Raw genomic sequence first — 17,754 nt, forward strand, 5'->3', positions numbered from 1 at the left:
TTACTATTGTGACTTACTTAGGCTTTCTTGTTATACTGAAATGACATATGACATATAGCTATGACTTGCTTATGTTTTTCAGGCATAATGCTGACTTGGAATATGAGGTCATACAGTTAGACTGGTGTTATCCTGACATGTTGTATGAGATTTTACAGTTTTGGCTTACTGAGGTTTGCTGGTGTCATGCTGACATGACATATGAGATTATATGTTGACAGTTGATACAACAAATAGGATTAAAAGGTTGTGACTTACTAAGGTGTCTGTTGTCATGCAGATGTAGCATATGAAATTATACAGTTGTGACTTACTGAACTTTTTGGTGTCATACTGATGTGGCATATGAGATTATATGTTGACATGGCATGTGAGAGAATAAAATTATGACTTACTAAGGTTTTCTGGTGTCATACTGACAAGGCATATGAGATTATATGTTGACATGGCATGTGAGAAAATAAAATGATGACTTGCTAAGGTTTTCTGGTGTCATACTGACGTGGCATATGAGATTATATGTTGACATGGCATGTGAGAGAATAAAATTATGACTTGCTAAGGTTTTCTGGTGTCATACTGACAAGGCATATGAGATTATATGTTGACATGGCATGTGAGAAAATAAAATGATGACTTACTAAGGTTTTCTGGTGTCATACTGATGTGGCATATGAGATTCGACATGGCATGTGAGAGAATAAAATTATGACTTACTAAGGTTTTCTGGTGTCATACTGACGTGGCATATGAGATTATATGTTGACATGGCATGTGAGAGAATAAAATTATGGCTTACTAAGGTTTTCTGGTGTCATACTGATGTGGCATATGAGATTATATGTTGACATGGCATGTGAGAGAATAAAATTATGACTTACTAAGGTTTTCTGGTGTCATACTGACGTGGCATATGAGATTATAAAGTTGTGATCTTTCTTTGTCCTCAATGAAGTCATACACTTGTTGATTAACCAGATCAGTCTGTAAAATATATTACATACTTGTATGTGAGTGAGGTTAGAGGTGGCTCATAATCGAATCAGATCTGTCCAGAATGAAAATGTTTAATTTTCATTCAACAGTTTGTGTACTTTTATAGGTTAATTTTAATATCTGTCAAACCCTAGTGACGACTTTCAAACTAAATTATGGTAGGATAATCACCGTAGGATATCTTAGCTGGCTAAAGGGTCAAAGCAATGGAAGCGTAGCAGTTAAAGACGATAACTATGTATAACTTTATCCAAAATTATATACATGTACTACTTAGTACTAATTTAATTTTTTTTTATAAACTCTAAAGAAAAAGACTTAATTAAATCTAACACACCTAGGCTCACAATGATTAAAGAAACAAGAACATCTTCTAACACTTGGCTATTATAGATCAAGATCTTCCTTTGTCAGAGACCACTTTAGATGTTTATGTTTTTTTGTTTGTTAACACCTTTCAAATGTTGACTCTTTTTCCTAGAAGTTTTTTTAGAATCTAAAAAATAACCTTCCTTTTCTTGACACATTCCTTTTTTGTGGGTTTTTTTTTAAAGTTTTTTTTAAATCATTTAAATGTTTAAATTTATAATAAATAAAGTTCAGTCATTTTAAAGGTTATATATTTACGTTTGAGTGAATTATCTACACAAGCAATGAAAGAGAGGGCAGCTTGTCTAGCTTATCCTCTTTTCTTCCTTCATTTTATCATTTCTGTCTGGAAGGGTACAAATTGGGAAACACTTCATGACTGTTCAGATCACTGCACCCACAATATTAATCAGTCACGCTTTTTCTTTTCTGATAGGTTAAGCGGTAGAATATGATACATTAAACAAATTTAAAGTTTTATTTGAGTTTGAATGATAAAATCCATCTGAAATGTATGATGCATAGGAAACATGGTTACAATATAAACTAATTATTCTTATACCACTTGTATATCGAAAATACTTGAATATGATAGGTCCATTGGAATTTTTCCCCCTTGTTTGACAGATATAGAGACCACTTTGCCCCCTTTTTGAACGCTGTTGATATTAAGTTAAGCATGTTGAGAGATTTATATGTGCAGTTCTAAAATATGAAACTGTTTTGGTGAGAATCATAAGGATAAATTACATTTTAAAGGTCATTAATGCGTAACTTGACTGCTGTAAACTTAACATAAATGTCATTCAGACTTTTTTTGTTTGAGCTTATACCAGTTTCTACAATGTTCTATATACCGATAAATAACCTTTAGAAAAAAACGTCCTTAATCCTATGATGTTATATATACCAGAGACAGCAGTATGTACAACATGTTTCAAGATTGTCTCAATTTGAAGAATTGTGATTTAAGGAGAGAAAAAAATGTTTTCTGTATCTCCTCATTACAAAATTCACTTAATTCCTATTTGTCCAAAAATTCAGTCAGCAATAAATGTAAGTCCTCAATTTTGAATACTAATCATAGATTTTCTAGACAATTTTTACGGCTTTGAATTTCTACTTTTATTTTTATTTCTCATTTTATTTTTTTAAAAGCACTTTTTATGGATTTTAATTGTTATCAAGATGAACAAACCTGGATAATATAAGCATTCCCTTTTAGTTGTCAGTTTACTGATATATCTTAACATAAACCCATAATCACCTCCACTACTAATTTTCCTAATAAAATTGAACTTTTTGCAAAAACTAGATATATTGAATGAATCATATTGTTATTGTCTCTTTCATAACAGAAACTTATATATCAATATTAGCAGATGTAAATTTGATTAAAAATCTTTTAACACTTAATTAACATTTAATAAAAAAATTGACGTACTGTTTATTAGATTATATTCATGTCTGGTTTTTGTTCACACTTTGGTCCTCCTTTGAAGGAGAATTTAAATATTATCTGTATAAATGTTGGCCTTTTATAGTATCATACAATGCATTGAAATAGAGTGATCTGTTTGTGTGAGGTAAATATGGCTGCAAAATGCCTCTCGCCCAATTTGAAACAGACAGTATTATTAATTCAAACTGACTATTTAAGAATTTATGTAGGAACTTGTTAGATGGTCTTAATATTGTTTTATTTTAGGAAATTGTCAGTTGGTCTTAATGTGAATCAAGGAACTTGTCAGGTGGTCTAAATATTGATTTATTAAAGGAACTTGTTAGGTTGTTAAATTATACATTGGCCTCAGTGAATATCAGTTTTTCAAACGTCAATAAAACCACACATTTACTTCATCAAAAGACAGTAATTGTTTTATTGCATATTCCAAGAGAAAAGTATGTAATGGAAAATATTTATCAAAAGCAATTGTACATCAATTGTACATCAAACGTTTTTTTACCAATTTACATGTAAAAGCATGCAACTTTTTGTGTGAATATGCTTTTTTATTCAAAATCCCATTCATATGGAAAAACCTACTTATTTCAGGAACTTTTTAGTTGGTCTGCAAATAATTTTTATTCTAGGAAATTTTCCGGTGGTCTAAATGTTTTACAAAGAACTTTCTAGGTGGTCGAAATGGTTTTTTGGGAACTTGTCATTTAGTATAATTTTGTTCATGACTTTGTCAGGTGGTTAAAAATGTGTTTTCATGACTTTGGCAGGTGGTTATAAATGTGTTTTCATGACTTTGTCAGGTGGTTATAAATGTGTTTTCATGACTTTGTCAGGTGGTCATAAATGTGTTTTCATGACTTTGTCAGGTGGTCATAAATGTGTTTTCATGACTTTGTCAGGTGGTCATAAATGTGTTTTCATGACTTTGTCAGGTGGTTATAAATGTGTTTTCATGACTTTGTCAGGTGGTTATAAATGTGTTTTCATGACTTTGTCAGGTGGTTATAAATGTGTTTTCATGACTTTGTCAGGGGGTCTAAACCGTTTTCAAGACTTTGTGAGGTGATCTTAAATGTGTTTTCATGACTTTATCAGGTGTTCTAAATATATCTTTTATGACTTTGTCAGGTTGCTTTAAATGTTTTTTCTAGACTATCTCAGGTGGTCTTTTTTCGTGACTTTCTCAGGTGGTCTCAAATGGGGGTGGTTTTTTGTTGTTGTCTGAATTGATTTTTTATGACTTTGTCAGGTGATATACATGTTTTTCCTGACTTTGTCAGATGGTGTAAATGTTATACTTACAGGTAGATGTCCCAGTAAAGATGTTATACTTTCTGATGCATAAACAATGTTTCCTTGCTGATTAAATACTAACAGACAACTGTCTTGTGCCTGAAAAACATTATATATGAAAGCAAAAACTTTATCTTAATCTTTCACTTAGCTTGCATTAAGTAGTTGTTTAAGTTGTAAAATTGATACCAACATGACCAAAGGGACATTCAATCAATGATAAATGCCCTTTTTCCAAACAAAGTTTACATGCTAAAGTGCCCTTTAAAAAACACTTTCCCGATTAGCACCCTATGCATTTCCTGGGCAGTCTTTGATAGAAACACCTGTCAAGATTTATTTTATATTCTTATATATACTCTTCATACATAGTTCAAGTCAGGAAATAAATAGTGTGTTAATAGATTAAAAGTCGATCAGGGAGGAAATCAAACATGTAAGGAAATTTGTAAGTCAGTTATTCAACATTGTTTAAAAATTCCTTGTAAAAGGGAATTTCTACTTTTCAATTAGCCAAATAAAAATGGGCAGAAAAAAACTTAAGAATTCAAAACATAACATAATTGGAAAAAATATTAAACTGCACAAAGGTAATCACAGAAAAAAACTCTCATATAAACCATGTGACCATATGCAAACAAATATATAAATAAATTGAGAATATGTCCATGGGACCACCACTTGCATATAGCTTATAAAGGGACCAAACAAGAGAACAGTTAAAGTGATGCTATCCAAATGTGTACTTCATATGTGTTTTGTGGTAATATGCATTGTGTACAAGTTTTATGATATTTGGATGAGGCAAACTTTAGTTAGAGAACAGGAGTTGATTTCACAAAAAAACTTACGATTTAAATTGATCGTAGGTATACTGAATTGTTCATGACTTACGATCAATCTTAGTGGTAAGTTTTTTTGTGAAATCTTCTCCAGAAACTTGCCATGGTGTGGGCAATATAACACACAACACAGGGTCCAGATAATCTGATTTGGTATAGACATGAAATGTGATGAGATTTAAGCAGTTTAACGAAGTTACAAATTCCCCCTTTCCACATCTACATCTACTTCAAATGGATCTAGAGCCTGACTACACAATTATGAGAAGTTTGAAGTGCACACAAACATCTACTTTTACCTTCATGTACCTAGATCTAGATAACTTGTAATCAGTCAGAACTTTCAAAATTAAATAAAACATGTTTTTCTTACAAAATTAAAAACAGCCAGAAATCAAAGCAGTAATTTGAAGAAGTAGAGGGTATATATGTGATCTTTAATATTTATTTTCATTAATCAAGTTGTTCTGGCATCAGATGTAGTTCATAGTTTGAATTTAAGACTGAGCATTTAAATCTTTGGACTGTTCCTTGCGTGTGCTTCCATCCTTAAACAATACATCACTACATATGAAAGGACAGTCCAATGGTTGTGCATGTCATAATTTAAAAAAAGTCTACAGCAAAAAAATCAAACAACTACATAAACAAGAACAGTATCTGATATACGGACAGAGGCAGATCCAAGTTTGGGACCCCTCCCCCTTTCATCCTGGGTTGGAACCCCCCTTTTGTTGTCTGGATCTGCCCCTGACAGTAAGAAATACTATTCATATTGGACCATTTCCTTTAATTTTAATTAATAGGTCTTAATATATTACCTCTAGCATAAGGTGCATGAATTCATCGTTAGATAGAAATGATGGTTTCCAATCCTCTTTGATTTCATGTGTCTTTGCCTGTACTGCCGTCTCTACAGAGTAATACAAACATGTTTTAACACTGATTCTTTGAATTTCCTTTCATTCTATACATACTATAGTGTTGAAGACATTTTTAAATCTTGATGGTTTTTTTTTTGTACAATGCTCAGCAAGGTGGTATAAAATAATCTTAGTAACACTTGGCTTAATTAACTAAGGCAGTAAACTAATGATTATTTTGTAATGTGGTATGTAAAGTTACTTTTGATTGGATAACCTCTGCTGCCATTTCTAGGTTGAAGGTCAAAGTCATTAGCATCAATATTGTTAAATCAGTCAATATTTTTGAATAATCTAAAAAAAATAAAATAGGGGTTTTCAACTTTTCCTTAAATTCAGTTTATCTGATTAGTGGCTTATACTTTATGATGTCATGTTATTGATTATTTCCTTGGCAACAGCAGAAATGTGTTGTCCTATCCCATAATGCAACACAAGAAAGTCTCAAAATCATATTTTACTAGCTCTGGGATTGAAAAATAGTTCTAGAACAATGCAAAAATATATCTTTTCAATACCTTGATAGTTCCTGAGATATGATATCGTTGATTTAAGAACCGTAGACTTGTCCATTTTCTTGGAATTGGTTGCTGATACCATTGAACAAAGTTCATGCACCAACATATTGAACTGGTCTCTCCTCTTCTTCTCACTGAGGTTACGGTTAACCCTAGAACAAATAACAGAAAATCTGTCAATATGATCTCATGAATCGTTAGAAATAAGAATGTTACAAGAAAAATTGAGGGTTTTTAATCATTAGTTGGTTACTTTAGGTGTCATACCACCAATTACTCCCTCAAATTTAGAACGTATGTGAAAGTAGGCCTACTCGGACAAAAAATAGTGCATTTGATGTCTTTGTTTACTTAAACTAACCAACAAATTGGCAGAAAGGAAACTTTTGGTGAAAGAGATATATGTTAAGACCATTTTGAGCTAAAATTTACTTGTTTATGAGTTTGCATTCAAAATTGAGGATTAATGCACTCCATAGTATACTAATTTAAGATTTCCAGAAAACCAGGGGTTATTTTTAGCGGTACCTCTATTCGGAAGACCTTTTCTTTTTTATATGATTTTAAACATCTGTTGAAAATTGGCATGTAGAAAGCTGATACATGTGCGATTCAGGATATACCTGGTTTCTATGAAGTTAAACTTAAGGTAAAATATTTAGAAAGCTGTGAAAATTGTAAAATTTGGTTGAACAGATAGGGACTTTTAATTGGTGGTATGACACCTATAACATGTATTCAATCCACCATTTTCTACATAAGAAAATGCCTGTACCAAGACAGGAATATGGCAGTTGAAATCCATTAGTTTGATGGGTTTGTCAGCTTTTAATATTTACATTTGATTAGAAACTTTTTGTTTTCAATTTTCCTCAGAGTTCAGTATTTTACTTTTTACATATACATGTACATAGATATGCAAACACAAATCTGATTTTAAAAATAAAAATTAAGTTTAATTTCCTGCCTTTTTTGGTTCTCACAAAACTTCTAAATATATCATCCCTAAAATATAAATGAAAAATCTCCTACATGGAAATGTTAACCTTCAAATCATATATATCATTTATATGTAAACAGATAATATTTCACATCCACTGCTGAGTCTGTGGGCTAAAAATAGTCATTAGCAGCTGATATTAGTAAATTGTTGTTTAAGAAATTCAATTATACTTTTTATAGAAAGGAACCTACGTAAATTGTTCTATAAAAAATTATTTTGTTTTAATTTCATCTTCATTTAGTTCAAATTTTATTCCAAAACATTTTCAGGGTTCTTCACTATGGGGAGTACATGAGTTCTGTACTCATGATAACCTGTTTAGATGCATCATTCAACCATTAAGAAACCTGAATTTGGTACATCTTTTTTAACATTAATTTATTTCATTGATATACATGTAGATGAAACAGTTCTGGTCAAAATGGGAATGACAATAAAGTAAAGTTGCAGAAAATTAATTTAAGTTCAAAACAACAAACATAATCAAATATGACACACAGTATGAAACAAGAACCATTAACCTATAGGCTCTTGACTTGAGATAGGCACACACAGTATGAAACAACCATTAACCTATAGGCTCTTGACTTGAGATAGGCACACACAGTATGAAACAACCATTAACCTATAGGCTCTTGACTTGAGATAGGCACACACAGAACGTGGCTAGCTAAACATGTTGTTCTTAGCCCTCACCTTCCCCAACCTGGGAGAGTGTTGCAACCACACAAGACAAGAACAAACTATAATAAACTGTTAACTCAGAGACATGTCTCACCTTTTCCTTATTTTGATAGTAAAATGCAAATGTTGAAAACAAAAATATTAAGACATTAACAATTAAGATATGCACAATATTAAAAGTCAATGAACCATGACTGAAGCACATGGCCAAACTATCTCCATGGAAGTAAGATGTATCAATGCTAATACAACTGCATACCAAATGTCATTATCCTATCACTATAGTGATTTCTATGAATTACAATCTTATTCATGTGATGAGCTAAGTAAAGTTTTAACCTGCTTTTAATGTGACATGTTTTTAGCTGTGCATATGTACTGATGTTGTGTCATGGATGGATACCTCATGCCCATTTTGTCTTGATTTCATTCAAATTATCAATATTTTTTATTTATTTGCAACTAATGTAGGACTTTTCCTTATTAAAAACTTGTGATAAGGATCACACATGTAGACAAATTGGAATTATGTAACAATACAGATGCATATAGAAGCTATACGATTGCAAAATGATCATGACTAAGTAACTACACCAAAAAAGTATGTATTCTTTAAAAACGGATTATTTATGGGTAAACTGGTTTTAAGATATTCTTTACATTTTCAGAGTTTCACAAAGTTTTCATACAATTAAATATATATAATATATTCATAGGATAACTTTAATTTATCCAAATTTTTCAACAATCAACTCGTTCTTGCTTGATAATAATTAATAATTCCAACTTCATTAAAACAGACTCAATATAATTGTGTTTTTTTTCCTCCAAGACTATAATATTTAAAGATGGGAAATTCATTTCTGTATTCTTTTATTTTTTGGCTCATGATTGTTTATCTTTTAAAAGTATGGCTATTCTGTAGTTATTTGATAACTGCATTCTGGAAATTGCTCTTTTCTGTAATTAGTATTTTTCCCCTAAATTCTTAAATTTTTGCAGATATTCTTGTGATTTAGAACCCTAATATTTTCTATTCTTAATTTGTGTGCCGATTATTCTGTATTCTGTAAACATCATCCACAACCTCATATACATGTATTTACATTATACTGGAGAATCATAACAGGTGACTCTTTTCCTTAGGTTAAAATATGGGTTTTTGTTGTTGAGAAAATATAAGTTATCTCCCTTTAAATATTAAAGTTTACCTTTTGTGGTTACTTTTTCCATCTTCAAATTCATCGCCTTGTGATGTGGCATCACTGAAATAAATAAAAATTGATAATTAAAAGATCAGTGAAATTAAAAAATTGACATGTTAATTAGATGGCTCCTTAATCATGTTAATTTGTCAGTTATTTGCTTTTATTTGAGTTCTTTGCTATGGGGCATCACTATTGTAAATTACAACTGAGATTATAACTGACAGGTAAATTAGATACCTCTTTGTAATGTGGCATCACTAGAGTAAATTACTGATGTCAGACAGGTAAATTAGATGCCCCTAATAGCTATGTGGCATCACTCGAGAAATAACAACTAAATAATAACTAGTTTATTTGATGCAGCATCATGAACAACTGATAAACAAGTTGCTTTCTTTAAAAAAAAGAAATGCAATCGTAAACCCAAATGCTTGTTTGGCATTATATATGTATTAGATAATTGTTTAATAAAGATGTATTGTTTTATATTACTTTTGTTGTGCATAAGAATTAAGAAACAGGCATTCCTGTTTACCTAATGTAATACCGGCTTCACACATCATTGAACGTATAGATCCGACGTACGTCGGCCGTGGTAAAAAAAAGCATGCACGCTACCAATACGCTAGTAAATTTGATGCATTCAACCTGTCAATCATATCTGTATCGTGTGCAAAACGACCTAAAACGTGTATTGGGTGTGCGTACAGCGTACCTATGCGTTTCTCCTAGTCTTTCTACATTCCCGACTGCAGGTCTGTCTATATTAGAATGTTTGTCAATAAGTCTGTAACATTCGCCCGTCTGTTTACATGTTTACCAGTCCGTCTATGCCCACTGACTCGTCTACATGTTCACTAGCTTTGAAATAGCTTTCGGTAAGTGCGATTATTTCAGTGATTTGTGTCTATTGTTTTTATGTAAGTGGTTATTGTGCACCTTACCCATATTTTTAGGGACGCGAATTGCAACTGATATTTTACAGTTTTTTTCTTGCGATGTGTTGTCCTTATGGTTTGGTTCATTAGGGAGGGTTGGGTTTATGGCCACCACATTGTTTATGTACCAATGTCCATTCTAAAGCCAGGAACATGTAGTACAGTGGTTGTTGTTCATAATTCATGTCGGTCAAGTTTTTTTCGTAAATTATTTTGTTATCAATAAGGCTTTTTAGTTTTGTTTGATTTTTGTTTTTAAATCTTAATGGTCGGGGCATTTAATAGCCGACTAAATAGATTTTTTTTTCATTATGGAGGCCGCTCGGTGGCCTTTAAAGACTTACTACCACGTCATTGTAACTCTGGTTGATACTTATATCATTAGTGCTGTAGATCTTGTACAGCTCAAACTAATGGGAGTAGTTCCTGTACTTCTATGTCTTGTCCCATGTTGCATGGTTGGAGAGGGTGTAATATCTTCTGTAGGTTTGATGAAGTTTCACCCGTATCGGACTTCTCCTAAATGAAAGCTTTAAGGCGACGAGTATTTTTGTATGCAATGTGCCCTTAACGTGTCTAAAACTTATCTATAGCGTTTTCAACGCTCGTGCAGTGTGTAATATTTACGTGCAGTTTACAGGTATACGCTTGACAAACGCTTGAGCTGAATGAATTTTTTTATGTTCGGCATTAAAATTTTCCTGCAGGAAAAGCGTTCACCAAGCGCATAGTGATGATACCTTTGCTTTTCGACGTACTTCAAAGTTATGGAACGCGGGTTTAAATGTTTGCGTAGCGTTCCTCTGGTGAGCAACTAAGTTACGCATACGATGATACGGACTTTGTTGATTTTCTTTTTTGACTGATTATTTTACATTGTCTTTTCGGGGCCTTTTATAGCCGACTATGCGGTACGTGCTTTGTCTGTTGTTGAAGGCCGTACGGAGACACATAGTTTGTACTCCTGTGTTATTTTGATGTCTTGTAGATAGTTGTCTCATTGACACCAAACCATATCTTCTTTTTTATATTCGATATCTTATCGCCGACCTGGTTAAGTCTGCTAAAAATGCATGCATGATTCATTTTTAGGTTATCAGTCGTAATGAAAGTGGCACATTTAATTCGTAGTTTCATTGCTTGAAGTATCATTTCTTACATCTGCATGGTCAAATGTGTATTTTTTTAAAACAAATTTTAGATTTAGATTTCAGTCACGGTTATTTCCCCCCTTTTCATATTGAATATGTACCGATTATCAGGTTATCTGCATGTTGATATCGTAAAATATCAGCTGCGAGACATAATATGAAGCTTTTTGTCGAGTGAGCGTAGCGAACGAGATCAAAAAGCCTTCATATAATGTCAAGCAGCTGATATTTTACAATATCAATATGCAGATAATCTGATAATCGATTTATCGGGCTATTTTTGCGTGTTTCAGAAGTGTTTTCTTTGTTTCACCAGCACACAAAAGATGACTTGATAAGTTCGGGTCAAAGTTATTAACGTCGGTTCAAACATTATGACGTCGCTGATATGTCCGGGTCAAAGTTATTAAGGCCGGGTCAACGTATTTGACGTCACAAAGACATGATACGGAATAATATTAAGAGCTGAACAGAGTGATATAGACGGTGGGACGACCGATAACTATACTTATCAGTCGCATTTTAATGACGAAAAGGATCCAGAGGTTATTATGTGACCTCCTTGTTTTAAAAAAAAAGTAAAGAATGTTGCAATATTTAAACAAAGAAAATAACTTTAAATTTGCAATATTAATGAAAATAAATACGGACATGACTTTCATAATTAATTTTAACGTTATTTTCAATAAACGATTTTTTTTTTTTGAAAAATCCTCGCTTTTACACCTATTTGAGGCACGTATTTATGATTCCCATGTCCTTGGTCTATCCTAGACGTAAAATTTCAAAAAGTGCTAATACTTTTTTTAAAGATTTTTTTTTAATTGTTCTTGTTCAAAATATTTTATTTTTTCATTTTTAATATCTATTTAATTTTATTTTTAATAACCATTTTTTTTTTTATTAAAGTTGCAACACTTAAAAAAAAAAACTGTAATTTAATCATATGCAAGAAAGACTTCCCTTTAATTTCAGTATAAAAAACATGTACATCTTCACTTAACGTAAAATCTAAAATAAAATGCTACTAAAACTCTTTCTAAAGATTTTATGTTTAATTATTCTCGTTCAAAATATAAAGCTCATTGTTTACATAAAATCTTATCTCATATCTAGCACAGCTGGTTACATCGTTTGACTAATTAAAATACTACGCATGTAGGTTAATATTAGCAGCTTGTAGTCGTGTGCAAGAAAGTATTATATAAATTTAAGAACATACGTAAAATATCTCTATAGCAACTTAAGATGCTAATGCATATTCAACAGATTAGTAAGCTATTGCGCATGCATTTGAAAAGTGTTCATAGCTATTGCGCATGTATTTGAAAGGTGGTCATGGACAGAACAGAAGTGTTCCGAATAACATCCGGTGTTCCGAAAGACTACATCACTCGTCCAATATATACTGCGTAAACCCTCAGGGGTTTACGCAATAACAGGCAAATATTATACCATTTTCAGTGTTTCAGCGAGGATTTGAAAAAAGAAGGGATTGTATGAAAAGAAACAGCTATCCCAATAGCACATGTACTTGAAACCCCATATTGTGCATTTTAAAATTGTTGAAAAAAAAATAGATCAGGATATTTTGAAGCCATTGAAAAATAAGCAGGGAATCAGCTGACAGTCGCCATTATCATATTTTGGGATCAAAACATTTAAAATTGTAATGTAAAATTTTTCCTTATTATGGCAAAAAATTATTGCAATGTCCAGTCAGACCTCTCTAACTTTATCCCTGTTCAGTAATCACTTGCAATTGTCATATGCTTCAATTTTGACAGAAGCTGATTGAAAAAAAAGGTAAAAACAACAAACTAATTATGTTAATTTTAGTTTATTTTTTATATCATTTTTAACTTGGGGTCTTGTTTCATCAGATTTAACATCCACATCAGGCACATATCCAGCGGTTGGGGGTCGGGGAACCCCTCTTTGTCCTGGTTTAGGGACACCCCCCCCCCCCCTTTTAAAAATGGCTGGAGACAACCCTGCACATTCTGGTGGTTTTAGTCTGCCTTTATATATATAATTAAAAATATATATTTGACGATACAAGTCATTCACATGTTTATATCAAAAGTAGGTGAGGGTGACCTATATTATTTGATGTTTCTTAACCATGTTAACATGAAACAATATGTACACATGTACACTGTATATTTTAGAAAAAATATGATGTTCAAACTTCGAAAAAGGTCACATGTACTGGGACATGCAATTTCAAGACAGGATACACAATATAGCATTCTGAGTATCTATTACAGCATCTTGAACTTCAGTAGATTTTTCGCCCTTTTGATTAACATGACCAATACAACTTAATTGTACAAAATGTGTCCTTTACAATGAAAGATCCAATTCGGTATTAATCATTTCAGAAATAATAAATTATATATAAATTCATAAAAAAATGACAAATTGTTTAATTTCTATTCTCTGTTATTGAAAATAAAAGGAAAATCAAGCACCAACATAACATACAAACATTATTACTGTCTTTACCAGTGTAACAGATAAACTTGTGTCATCAACTGACTTGGTGGTCTTGGGGTAGTATATTCGTCTCCAGTGCATGAGGTTGTGGGTTGGACAATTGGTGTTTGTTGCTTCTCCGCTAAGCAAGCTGCATTTTTGAGTAACAGCAAAGAATAGTTGGCTCGGAGTCAGAATAATGTGCTGGGTGAGGTAATATGTTTTCCTGCCAACTTTTAGTCTTTTACCTTGCTATTACTGGCATGTTAAAAATCTAGCTAATTGTGTCCAATGGTGTATGTGTACATGTAGTATATTTTGTACAAATCAGGGTTGATATTCATATCAAACATGTCAAATTAACATGTATCCTCTTGTGTCCTCGTTTTTTAATGCAGATGCATATTAAATGACAAAAGTACTTTTTGTTAAATATAAACCTTTTCAATTATACTTCTGTCTTACCATGAAAAATAATCATGATATATTTATGGTGAAACATATGATATAATTTGACTGGACTGTAGATGATATAATAGTGACAGAATTTAGAGAATTTTTAAGGCAGTCATAATATCATGAAATCATGAGGTCAAGGACAATAGACATATGACAGAACAAAACTTTGTATTCATAATAACATTATATTACCCTACATAAACCCATCTGTTTACAGAGCTTGAATAATTAAAGCCTGATATATAAAGCTTCATACAAACAATTAAACTGTTTACACTGCACAGCCCAAATGTATGTCTAGCATTCTGCAATTTTTGTTAAAAGGATAGTCAATAGGAAGGTGTATTACTGTGATACTTGCTAGATTTCTACTTGCCAACCTCATCTATGCGTTGGATTAATGAATTTTAAAATATTTGATGCAAGCTATACTTAATTTAGTTTTAACATGGGTAGGCATTATATTAGGGAATATTTTTGCCCAAGCATTTATGGTACAGGTAAAAAATATAATACAAATATATTAAATGGGTGGTCGGTAAAAGTGGTAACCCGAACCCGGACCCGAACCGGAATTTGCCGGAAATTTGCCGAACCGGAAATCTATTTTACATATATTAAGATCTTTGCGTTGCGATTTTTCTACCAACATTTATGCATTTGATGTATAATTTAATTCTATCTCATGTATGAAAAGATTTCTGTCCAAACATCACTAACAAACAAAAAATTTAAGGTTTATTAATTTCCACCTTGGTAAAAGTGGTAACCCGATCTCGGCAACCTATTTTTCTTTATATCTCTGTATTATATGAATTCTTGAATGGACACTAAGACTTCGTTTGAAGAAAATCATCTTTCATTTTAAAAACACAAAGATTTTTTCCAACCTGTATAAAACATAACGATTTATTTCATTTCCAAGCGAAAAAGAGGAAAACCGAACCCGAAAGGGAGACCACTCGTTTTTTTTAATAGTATGCGTAGTTAAAATGACGGAATAAAACTGTATCGAATTCCGGATGAATGAATTGGTATAATAAACCCGGGCTCTCGAAAAATTTTAACAACGTCGGTGGTAATAGGACTATTGTCCTATAAAAAACAGTAAAAATAACAAAAAGACCAACAATTGAACTTTTAAATATATACATGATATATAATCAAACAAACAAACAATTTAAGAAAGAAAGAAAAAAGTAAATAAATTAAATTAAATAAATAATAAATAAATAAATAGATAGATAGATAAATAAATAAATAAATAAATAAATAAATAAATAAATAAATAAATAAATAAATAAATAAATAAATAAATAAATAAATAAATAAATAAATAAATAAATAAATAAATAAATTAATTAATAATAAGTAAATTAATAAATAAATATTTATGATAAATATTCCGCCGAATTGCATATTGTGTATAATTATGAATTACTGAAATTACTGGAAATAACAATATAAGAAAATAAGTTTAAAGAAATTCATAACGGAAAGCTTTCCGCACCCCTAAACTATTTTATTTTACTTTCTTTTTTTTTTTTTTTTTTTTATCTTACATCGATCTCAGTTTGGTGTTGTCCCTAACGGAAAGTATAAGCACGCATATCGAGGCTTTCTTATGATTACATAGCTGTAATTTAAACATTTAAATAAATCTTCTGAATTTTTATGTCTCTTGACAAAAGAAAATGTAACTCTCCTGGAGAAAAATAAGCTGCTATATTTGTTACTGTTTTGAATTAAGGAGATCAGGTTGGAATATTGAGACTTAGTCAAGTAAATGTTTTGAGAATGAATGCATATTATGTAACTTTATTGTCCAGTCTGTGATAAAAGTCGCAGAAAGCTGGACATAGGGATCGTGAACAAGGTTAAGTTTTTGTGGTCAAGTCCATATCTCAGATACTATAAGCAATAAGTCTAGTATATTCGGTGTTTGGAAGGACTGTAATGTGTACATGACAAACTGGCTTGTGTCATCTGACCTTGACCTCATTTTCATGGTACAGTGATCACAGTAAAGTTTTTGAGTTTTGGTCATTTTTTCTAATATTAGCAATAGGTCAACTATATTTGGTGTATGGAAATATTTTATGATCTATATCAGTCACACAGGTTCTATTTGACTTTGGCCTCATTTTCACAGTTCATTGCTCAGTGTTAATCTCTTTGTATTTTGGTAAGTTTTTCTTAAACTATAAGCAATAAATCAACTATATTTGTTGTATGTAAGAATCGTTAGCTGTATATGCCTGCCTGGCAATGTTCATCTGACCTTGACCTCATTTTCATGGTTCATTGGTCAATGTTTTGTTTTCTTGGTTAATGTTAAGTTTGTGTGACAGTTTATGAAATCATAGTTCGAGTATAGTGACTCCTTGAAATTATAGACATCTAGAATTTTATTCTTAAAAAGTTTTCGGTAATAAAGTTAACTATCATATAGCTATATTTGAAAAGGTTAAATGAAAGACTAGTATGACGTTTTGAGCTTATATAATTATATACTTTTAGGGAATGTTCCTGTTCTTTTTATACACTTTTATTAGTTATTAAAGAACAGATTTAATGTTCTGTGATTTTATCGTGACGAAATCTTCTAGTGTTTTCAAAACTAATGAACATTAGGTATAGGAACAAGTATATATTTTTAGCTAGCTATAAAACCAGGTTTAATCAATAATTTTCTTCATAAGAGAATGTCTGTACCAAGTCAGTAATACGACACTTTTTATTCATTCGTTTGATGAGTGTTAGCTTTTGATTTTGCCATTTGATTTTTCGTTCTAAATTTTCCTCGGAGTTCAGTATTTTTTACTTGACCCACGCTTTAAATTTCAGCAGTCTACTAATGGAGAAGCACATGTTCATTCCCATCAAATGGACCCACAAAGAGCATTTACATGTACAATAAAAGACATTATTGAAGACACCAACAGAAAAAAAAAGCAAAAAAATTGCGTCCGAAATTTGTTTTGTTATGAGAACAAGTGCAAAGCGAAAGCAACCGATATTCGCCCGGAAACCGACACTTCTTAGTAAGATTCATCGAGTTTACAACCTCGATGATGAAATCCTAGTGATCAATAAAGATATACTTCTTAGATCGCTCGGAATACAAGGCCTCGAAAATTCTTTAAATAATAGAAAAAAATGGACATGGTTGCCGACGAGACAATTCTCTACCAAAGAATTTAACTATAACAAATCACAGTACGGCTCTCAACAATGAGCAAAATTGATACCGCACAGTAAGTTTTAAAAGGCCCCGAAATAAAATAAGGTAAAACAATTCAAAAGAAAAAAGTAACGGCCTGATTTAAATACATAACAACAAAAAAGGGGGGGGGGGTGGGGGGTGGGGGGGCGGGGGGGGGGGGGATGTAATCTAAAGCAACAAACGCCAGCCACTGAATTTACA

The 17,754-nt window shown here is 31.7% G+C and overlaps 1 protein-coding gene across 2 annotated transcripts in view; it reads right to left on the bottom strand.

The window, feature by feature from the left end:
- LOC134695828 (circadian locomoter output cycles protein kaput-like) overlaps positions 1 to 17,754 on the bottom strand; it is a 56,728-nt gene that overhangs the window by 33,525 nt on the left and 5,449 nt on the right. For both annotated transcript variants that reach the window (XM_063557260.1, XM_063557259.1), the window contains exons 2-6: positions 9,305 to 9,358; positions 6,407 to 6,558; positions 5,787 to 5,878; positions 4,133 to 4,222; positions 882 to 984 (exon numbers count right to left, since the gene is read on the bottom strand). In XM_063557260.1, the coding sequence (XP_063413330.1) occupies positions 882 to 984; positions 4,133 to 4,222; positions 5,787 to 5,878; positions 6,407 to 6,558; positions 9,305 to 9,358 (491 nt within the window). The remainder of the gene's footprint in view (positions 1 to 881; positions 985 to 4,132; positions 4,223 to 5,786; positions 5,879 to 6,406; positions 6,559 to 9,304; positions 9,359 to 17,754) is intronic.

The sequence above is a fragment of the Mytilus trossulus genome, chromosome 14 (genome assembly GCF_036588685.1).
Source record: "Mytilus trossulus isolate FHL-02 chromosome 14, PNRI_Mtr1.1.1.hap1, whole genome shotgun sequence".
NCBI lineage: Eukaryota > Metazoa > Mollusca > Bivalvia > Mytilida > Mytilidae > Mytilus > Mytilus trossulus.